The sequence below is a fragment of the Pundamilia nyererei genome, unplaced genomic scaffold (assembly GCF_000239375.1).
Source record: "Pundamilia nyererei isolate P.nyererei 1_Seehausen unplaced genomic scaffold, PunNye1.0 scaffold00077, whole genome shotgun sequence".
In the NCBI taxonomy this organism is placed as follows: domain Eukaryota; kingdom Metazoa; phylum Chordata; class Actinopteri; order Cichliformes; family Cichlidae; genus Pundamilia; species Pundamilia nyererei.
Window position 1 is genome coordinate 1620220 of NW_005187478.1, and position 9435 is coordinate 1629654.

Genomic DNA, 9435 nt, shown 5'->3' on the forward strand with positions numbered 1-9435 from the left:
TCACTGGTACAACATGAGCATGTAATTCAGTCACTGTTAATGTTGGCCAGGAAAAGCATTATGTTGAGATGGCTGGCAGCTGAGCCTCCCTCCATTTCTCTATGGAAGTCGCTCATCATTGATGTTATGACTCTGATCAGTTTGGGACATTACATTGATGGGAGCTCCCGAGGTTTTGTGGACAAATGGAAGAAACCACTGGAAGCACTGGGAGTAACTTGTAAACTGGACCCTAATGGACAATTATTATGGACATAATGTTGTAATATTCTAGTGCTGTGCAGAATTGTTATTTTGGACGTGAACCAGTCTTGTATTTGTTGGGGGGAAAAGTTAAATAAAAGTTTTAAAAAAAAGAAAACACCAGAACAATGCTGAAAAAGCACACAAAACACAGTGGAGATGGGAAAAAAACACAACAGAAGTTAAATAAAACACACTACAAGTAGAAAAAAATCTCACAAAATATGACAGAAGCGTTTTTGGGGCGATATCAATGTCACGGACCAGCTGTGGAAGTGACAGATACCAAAACATGCGAAGGGCTGCACTGAAATATGCTTAAAAGAACCGTAGGATTCATCAGTGTTGTGAGTAAAAAAAGATGTAGGTAATGTGGGTTTTAATGGCATCATCCATATAATACTGCGGACCCATTTTTGCTATTAGCCCTTCACTGTTAGCATATCACTTCCATTGTAGGAGGGAGAAGAGATAAGTGCTGACTGGATCAAGAGAAGAGAGGAGAAGAGAAGAGGGGTCTAGTTACAGGTTGTGGGGGCCTTTGTAGGCTGAGGTACATGGTTCTGTGGCATGCTGTAATCAAGTCCTCTCACAGACTGACAGCTTGGCACTTGTTTACAGAGGACTTTAATTTCCCTGACAGTCCTTTCCCTCCACCAATCACTCCATCTTCCCTTTGCCCATTCTGTGTAGAGTCTTGTCTTTATTTTTCTCCCTCAGTTACCTTTGTCTCACTCTCGCGCTCCTTGCTCTCTCTATCGTACCCTGTCACTCAGTCGTAACCCCATTTGCGCCGGCAACAAGTTAATGGTTGCTGCTACAGCTGAAAAAGCTTCCTGTTTTCTTCTGCACAAATCCATTTGTTTTATCATCATTTATTTTTGTCTATTTACACAGGCCTGAGGGGGAGGAATTGCTGAAGCATTTGGGCAATTTTTTGTGTTATTTCCCAAGCTTAGCCTGGGGATAGAATCTCAGCAGAGCTAATTTTCAGTCTAAACTTGTTGCTACTGTTACTGCACCAAAGTGGATGGTAATTTATGTATGCTTTCCATCTGTACTGTAGGCACACCGAACACCTACCCTTCTACAAAAAGGTGTCAAGTCATTATAGTATAATCTTATGTATTAAGAAGATGGAGCAAACTATGGATTTATTTTTCACTTGTTGAAATCCAAAAAGTGTGAGCAAAGGGCATGACTATTTAGAGCTACAACAAAACAAAGATATTGCCACTGACGTGCTATTAACCAACACTGTCCATTGGTTTTTTACTTCTCTTGACATCGAGTCAATAGATTTAGTTCTACAGTAGATTTCACCTGTATTTGCTTGATTTTATTATTATTATTATTATTATTATTATTACTATACATTGGGACACTGTTCTATTCTTGCTAATTTGCCAGAATTGTCCAGGGTTAAATCAATACTTTGCTTTTTTCACTTTACCTCTTTAACTTGGAGAACACCCTGATACTCAATGACAGTTACATTTGGATGACTGATGCTAGGTGCTTCTATCTGTTTGATTGTGGTTTCCAGCTTCTGTTCCAGGTGTACACATCTTTTCTCAGTTTTCTCCAGTTTACGGACTTTATCTTGTAGGTCTGTCTCTTACCCGCTCGCCTTCAATTCTTTCGTGTGTTTTTTTTCCATTTATTTTATTTTTTAACTACTGTTATAAAGTAACAGTAAATAAGAAGACCACATACAAGGACATTACAGAAGGCTTTGAGAATTTGAATGTTTGAAGATACATTACACACTATTTAGCTTCTAAGAAAAAAATCTCTGTATATGTCTGTTACCCATGGTAGAATTTAACAACAACAGTATTGTAAAGTAAAACTTGCAGGGCAAGATGTTTTTAAACTTTATTTTGGTTCAAGGTAAGAAAAACTTTTGAGCATGTTTTAAAAATTCGATTTATTATTGATCCTGAGCACTGAAAGCTAAACTCATTGTAGATAATGTTTCCAAATAACTGTTACAATATAGCTCTGTTTTTTGTTTAAAAATAGCTTCTGAGTAGCAAAGCTCGGTAAACTGTAATAAAGTGCCTTCTAATGGCCTATTAGAAGAGTTTTAAAATAGACTCGAGGAGAAAATAGTCTGTAAAGGTTAGTGACCAAAATAAACAGCTGTGTTTATTGAACAAATAAACAGCTGAAGCACTGAACTAAAATGTAACTAACTAAAATGTTAGCACTCACATTATTAACTAAAATTCTCTAATACTCACTACATGGAAAAAATACACACATTAATAGATGACAATAAACACAAACAACACACTAAATTCAAGATGGGGAAAACATCACCTGAATTAGCCAGTAATTTCAGTGTTAAATGTGGAAACCTCTAGTAAACTGCCCTAAATGCTTAGGACTCAGGTTGGCTTTCTAGAGTGGGTCAGGTCGACACTAGAGGAAACTGTGGATCTGAACCATAGTGCAACTAAACTTATTGTGACTTGCAGTCTACCTGCAAATTTATAATTTAATATAACAAATACTGATTTTTTGCAAGGGCAAGTTGCTGAGCTCACACAGCGCTGTTGCTAATCCTTTACAAGACCCTAACCCAAAACTCCAACCCCAATTTTTTTTATTAGTGTGTGGACAAATTTGGGACTTTGCAGGGTGGCTTTATGATTATTATTTTTGTTGTGTTTTAATATTCTTATCCAATATATCCAATACACTGGGGACAGATTGTAATTCATTTTTATGTAAGAAAGGCCGGAGAAAGTGTCAGGCTTTTATCTTTAATCATTTTTGAGATGCATGCATCTCTATGTTTGGACTTTGCCTTGGATTTGAAAGTGCAAAAAATACATGCTTGGAATTGGTCGACATATCATTTTACAAAAAAATATAGCTTGAAAATTGTTTTGCATGTGAAATGAAAATTTTAAAAGGAATCATTATATGTATAGCCCAAAAAATTATAAAATTGTTCAGCAAATCAGAGGTAGTCAAGCAGAAGAGCCACAATGGTTTAGGAAGGAATGACCTTTAAGTGAGTCAACACTGAAAGGTTGAGTCCCAAAAATTTACATGATTGTCTTATGTATTTTAAGTCTTTCTGGGAGGGAGGAGGGGGGGGGGTAACTGTTTTTAACTGTTGTTGTTGGTTTCATTCCACAGATCTACCCCAGTCTGTGTGAAAGGTGTTATTATAGGACACAATGACCACAACATTACTTCAGTATTTACCAAAGATGTTGCTGTGATGTATAGATAACTGCATTAGTGTATCTTCTCTTTGCCCACTGCAGGCCTGTTGGGTTTTGGCTGACCAGGGCTCAGTCTCTCCTCTACTGCAATGAGCATGGAATGCTGGGCTCCTTCTCTGAGGAGGTGATGAGCTGTAGCTGCCCCGTGGAGCAGCCAAACTGCCAAGGAGTCATCCCCTGTGTTGTAGGGACTTCCACCACCTCCTGCACCCTCTGCGCCTCTGACAACGCCACCCGTTGTGGAGCCTGTCATCACGGCAACATCCTCCATCTTGGTTCCTGTCGACCTAGCATTGCTGCATCGCTAGATCATTACCTGAACTTTGACTTGGACATGCCTGATGCCGAGGTTCTCAAAGCTCCTTAATTATGTATTCCACTGGTTCTCAAAGCTCTTTGGGACAAATTAAACAAACAGTGCCTCAAAGGGCTCACATGCCATCAATTGTTAAATTGTTTTTGTGTTGAATCTTTATACTGAACATACAAGATTTACATAACAGTACAAATATTAGTCATGTACAGTTTTTTTTGTTCAAAAAGGAATACAGTATTAAACAGGGATTGAGAGGGGGTTTCAAAATAGAAAGCTGACTCTGAAGTACCTACAGTGCAAAGAGTCCCTTCATTCAGCAAGCCCAGGAGCAAAAACTCATACTATGCTTTTTTAATAAATCACCACAGCAGTTATTTTCTAGCCCTCAAGAGGTCTAAGTTGTCACTGTTGAACCTCTGCCTTAACTCTAATCCTAGTTCACAAGCCTTCAAATTGTGGCTCTTTAGACCTACTTGAGTGTCTTCCTTTGGCTTTGACAAAAAACTTGATAAATATGAAAATGATCCTCATAATTTGCTGAACCTCAATAGCAATGGCTAGCAAAGATGTGGAAGCAAATAGGTGATCTCTAGTAAATGGTATGCCTTTACATTTTTTCTTTACAATAGTTCCCTTTTATTGCTTTTGACTATAATAAAAATAACTTATATTAAGCAAATTTATTTATTATGTATTTATTATAGTTAAATAATCACATTTGATAATGCCAATGCCTAATCAGAATGTCTAATTTTAGCTTTTTATTAAAATGTCTTTAAAAATCATTAAAAGTTTTACAAGGGGTCTAAGGAGCTTGGAAAGAAAAGTGTCTGGACTTCTTTTTGGACTTCTTTCATTTGAGAAGCTTCTTCAGTTCTAAAAGCAATTGGTGGAGAGTCCCAAATTTTAAGCCCTATGGGAGTGTCCCCAAGAGGGTCATGGACCCCCTATTGATCCTCTGCCTAATCACACAAGCCATGGTGTGAAAAGGATGTGAGTGGGCGTTAAGGCGTCTAGGAAGGGATCTCAAAACTGGATTATAGATGGCAGACTTTCTCGGATGAGAGGTGAAACGTCTTCAAGAAAACTTAAAGAAGTCCAGACGCTTTTCTTTCCAAGCTCCTTAGACTACGATGACCTGGATGACTGAGAACCTTCACAGACATTTTACAACGGTTTTCAGCATTTGTAAACTAAAGTTGTAAAACATCCATTGTGGCTCTTGATGAGATTTATAAATTCTGGCAAAGGTGGTAGTTGAAATTTAAAATTTGGTAATAGCTCAGTTTGAGAACCAGTGCATTAATTATCTATCTGCTTATTGCATTGACTGCAGCCTCACGGTTTGTTAATCCCTCTTCAGGTAAAGTACCTGCTTCAGCGACTGGACAGCAGGATAGAGGTCCATGCCATCTATATCAGCAATGATGTCCGCCTGGGAAGTTGGTTCAATCCTGCCTGGAGGAAGAGGATGCTACTAACACTCAAGAGTAACAAAAACAAGTCCAACCTCATCCACATGCTAATGGGCATTTCTTTTCAGATATGCTCAACTAAAAATTCAACACTGGAACCCGTGCCTGCTGTCTATGTGAATCCTTTTGGGGGAAGTCACTCAGAGAGCTGGTTCATGCCAGTGAACCAGCCTGACTTCTCTAACTGGGAGAGAACTCGACTGGACAGCGTCACCACTGCACAGTGTTACAACTGGACTCTGTCTCTGGGCAGCAAGTGGAAATCCTTTTTTGAAACAGTGCACATCTACCTGAGAAGCCGCATAGTCACGGATGATCCAACAGTGAATGAAACTCTCTTCTATGAGCCATTGGACTTGGATGATCAGACCTCCAACCTGGGCTACATGAAGATCAACACGCTGAAGGTGTTCGGATACAGCATGCACTTTGACCCCGAGGGCATCAAGGATCTGATTCTCCAGTTGGACTACCCCTACACACAGGGTACGCAGGATGCCGCCTTTCTGATGTTACTGGAGATGAGAGACCGGATTAATCGGCTATCTCCACCAGCACCACAGCCATTAGATCTGTTTTCTTGTCTCCTGCGCCACCGCCTCAAGCTGTCAGCCGGAGAGGTGGCACGAATCAAGGACTCTCTGCAGATCTTCAATTCCAAGCTTCCCAATGCTTCACCTGAACCTGAGCTGGCCCAGCTCTGTAGCTAGCTAGTTTAGCACAATCGCCAGGTTCAGGAATGATGCTGTTCGTAGAAAGAGGAATTGCTACTTCAGGGACGACTCTGCTGAGATGGCCTTTGGACCCGAATCATCTGGATTAACGTACTCTGAAGAAGGTTGAATTCTTGGCCTTTTTATGGTCACTCTCAGTTGGTTTTCTGGTGTTTTACCTTTGACAAACAGCATCATGTCCTTGACTTTTCGGAGAACGAGGGATACTTTGACTCTGTTTAGGAGGCTGTACTGAACCCACCCGGAGGTTCACTTTTGCTATTACTGCCCTGCAAACTGCGTAACTGGACAAGGCTAAAAAGGTTTCTTTCACTGACAAGTTTTTGTGATTTGGAACAATAAAAAGAAGATCATACATAAGACACCTGCCTTGCAAAGACAAACGCGGTTTTCTTATAAGAGGAACTCTTCAGAGGTCTTCAAAAATTAGCGGAAGAGGATTTCCCTTTTCTAACCCTATTTTCTTTGGCTACAGAACAATCTTGAGGGAAGGGAAATGGGATAATTATATATATGTGGTGAATGAGTTGTTATGTTATGCTTAACAGTTTAAAATTTGATAATATTGAACCCTGTCACTGTCTTTGAATATTTCTTTTTAAACCCTACCTTCCATTTTATCTGGCATTTGAAAACTTGTATCTATGCTTAACATCTGAGTGAGAAGCCTGTTAGTGATGTTCTGTCCTTGGTGGCTTGTCTGTACCAAAAGAAGGTAACACATTGGCAATTTGAATGGCAAAATATCGTAAATGTTGAGTTATTATTCTTTCACTTTTGAGCTGAAATAATTCATAATGGAACCTTCAGATGTGGTAACAAAAAGGTCTGCGGATATACAGCGCTGTAAATAACGCTCCATCTAACCCAGGTTGTGGACAAGTGCACATTGCTTTTTAGATAACTGAGTTCAAAGACCAAAAAAATGTTTATAACAAAACAAACTCATGCCTTATATGGAGAGTCAATGTTAAGGTAAGAAGCACATTTAGTTTCTGTGTTTGGTTTCCCTGCAAAGGTTGTATTGCTTTTTATATTTCAATATTTCTACCAAGACAGAACAACAGACGCATTCTCCAGAGTACGTGGTAATGTAGCTTTTCCATGTAAATGCCAGTCACTCGTTCTGCAGGTACTTGTTTTGATTTGGTGTTGTGAAACTTTTGAATCACCATTCACAGTGCACACCAGTACATGCATAATGTAATTGTTCTGCAAAATCCTCCAATGAGATAAACTTTCAGTAAATAATAGAACATGGTTGAATTTATGGTTTTAAAAGGTTTTCAGTGGTTCGGTTAGTCTCAGGTCTATGAAACTTTTTTTTTTTTTTTTTGACATATGGGTCCAATGTGAGCTGCAGTTACCACGGCAACTGGAGTTACAAGGTTTCTGCGGGGCGGTGATGGTACACTTGAAAGCTGCAAACTTAACCAGGATGATACTTGATATGATTTTACTTTTGCTTCACTAATTTCTCACTGAAAGTTAGAAAACCTTGTATGTCATTATCAACAGTTCTTCTGTGCTCAGCTTGCTTAAGTAAAAACAAAGTGATTTATCTATCTGAGAGCCTTTTCCTTGTTTACAAAACTTTAACCCTCACTGTTACGTCTGTTATATAGCATTATTGCCATATTACCTCTTTGCCTGCATGTTACAACGTTGTCTTTGGTCAATTCAAAGACATATTGATAAGATTAGCTGTGAAGATGGTGTCATGGAAAAGTGCAATGATGATGGCGGATGTGGTCAGAGCTACAGTAATAGTGGTAGTAAGGGGAGGGGGTGACACAAGACCGTCTCATCTTACCACCACTAGCTGTTCATTGTTCTAGTGTAAGCACAGTTTTTCACATTTGCATTTATTTATTTCACAGACAACACAGATCTGTTGTTAAGTAATTTCTTGTTAAGTACATGTGTCACACTATCACTATTGCAAACACTGTTTCTGTTTCCGGTCCACCTAATGGGTGCCAGCCAGAATTATCAACGTGGAAAAATGGGAAACTAATCAAAAAAACCAAAACAAATTCAGTCATTTATTTTGTTTTCATGTCCTTACTGAAACCATTTGACTAATTTGCAGCTGTTTTTATGCCAGATATGCTGGTTAGAAACCAGCCTTGCATAAACATTTAGACCTTTTCAACATAGTCATGTTCGATAATATTTGCAGCTTTTGACGGTGGACTTATAAATTAGGTCACCATGCTGCAGTTTCCAACTAAGTTAAAGGCAGGTAATGCATTTTCTGTGGATCAATTTTTCAAATGAAGAGGAGCATTCTCGTGCATCTACAGGGAGGCAAAAGGAAGAAGTGGTAACAGGTCAAATATTTCAGTATTTTATCTCAGTCTCAAAGCCAAGTAAATTATCAGCAACTAAGTGATGTTGTTAGACTTTAAAATTATTGTTGCTAGTTTGTGCACTAATCTTATACTAAAGTCTTATACCCTTTTTAAATATTTAGTCAGCTGTTGCCTGCATGTAACAACCAATTACAGCAACTGGAAAGAAGCCAGTCAAAGCCAAACAGAACAGGTTAATCTGATCTAACAGGTTAACCTTAAGAACAGGATTAACTGCATTAAACTCCCTGCCTCAGAGGCTCATTTATGGGAAGTTAGAAACAAGAGTGAAAGACAAAAATGTGCATTTTACAGTAACATTCTGTTAGTATGGTTCAATTAATTTAATTTAGAACATTACTATATTTTTACAGGGTGACGCTATAAAACTAGTGATGAAGGAATTTCTACTGTATTTTCTCCAAAATTGTTGCTATTTCAAAAGTAAATATCTATTGAGTCTGCAGGTAGTGTAATTTCACTTGGTGATGGTGTTCTTTCAGTCACTGTCCACAGTTCATGCAAACAAATATGCTACTATAACTACAGTTAAATGGAAGCACTCAATATTTTAAAACATACTACTAACACAGACCCTTATTCACTAATATGTGAATATAAATGTTCTCACTGTGTCCACAAAATAAAAGCACAGAGGAAATTATCATTGGATTCATGAAACAGGTTGAATGGAGAGGGTGAGAAAAACAGCTGGAAGACAATGGCAACCACATCTGTCAGCTAAAGATTAGGAAACTCATTGCAAATATAAGAAAACACGAGTAAGTGGAATATTGCAGAGAAATTAGACTGTCAATGAATTTTCAACCATTATGTTGAAGATTTGTTGGTGTGTTTGGATCATTGTCCAGTTGCATGACCCAATGTCAGCAAAGCTATGGATAGATGGCTGTACATTTGATTCTATAATAATAATAATAATAATAATAATGGATTGCATTTATATAGCGCTTTTCAGGGCCCCCAAAGCGCTGTACAATACCACTATTCATTCACTCTCACATTCACACACTGGTGGAGGCAGCTACAGTTGTAGCCACAGCTGCCCTG

The 9435-nt window shown here is 38.5% G+C and overlaps 1 protein-coding gene across 1 annotated transcript in view; it reads left to right on the top strand.

Moving 5' to 3' along the window:
- brinp2 (bone morphogenetic protein/retinoic acid inducible neural-specific 2) overlaps window positions 1–7888 on the top strand; it is a 272709-nt gene extending 264821 nt beyond the window's left edge. The window contains exons 9-10 of the mRNA XM_013912007.1: window positions 3503–3834; window positions 5165–7888. Coding sequence (XP_013767461.1) covers window positions 3503–3834; window positions 5165–5986 — 1154 coding nt within the window. The 3' untranslated portion in view covers window positions 5987–7888. The remainder of the gene's footprint in view (window positions 1–3502; window positions 3835–5164) is intronic.
- Window positions 7889–9435: the final 1547 nt, after the last annotated feature.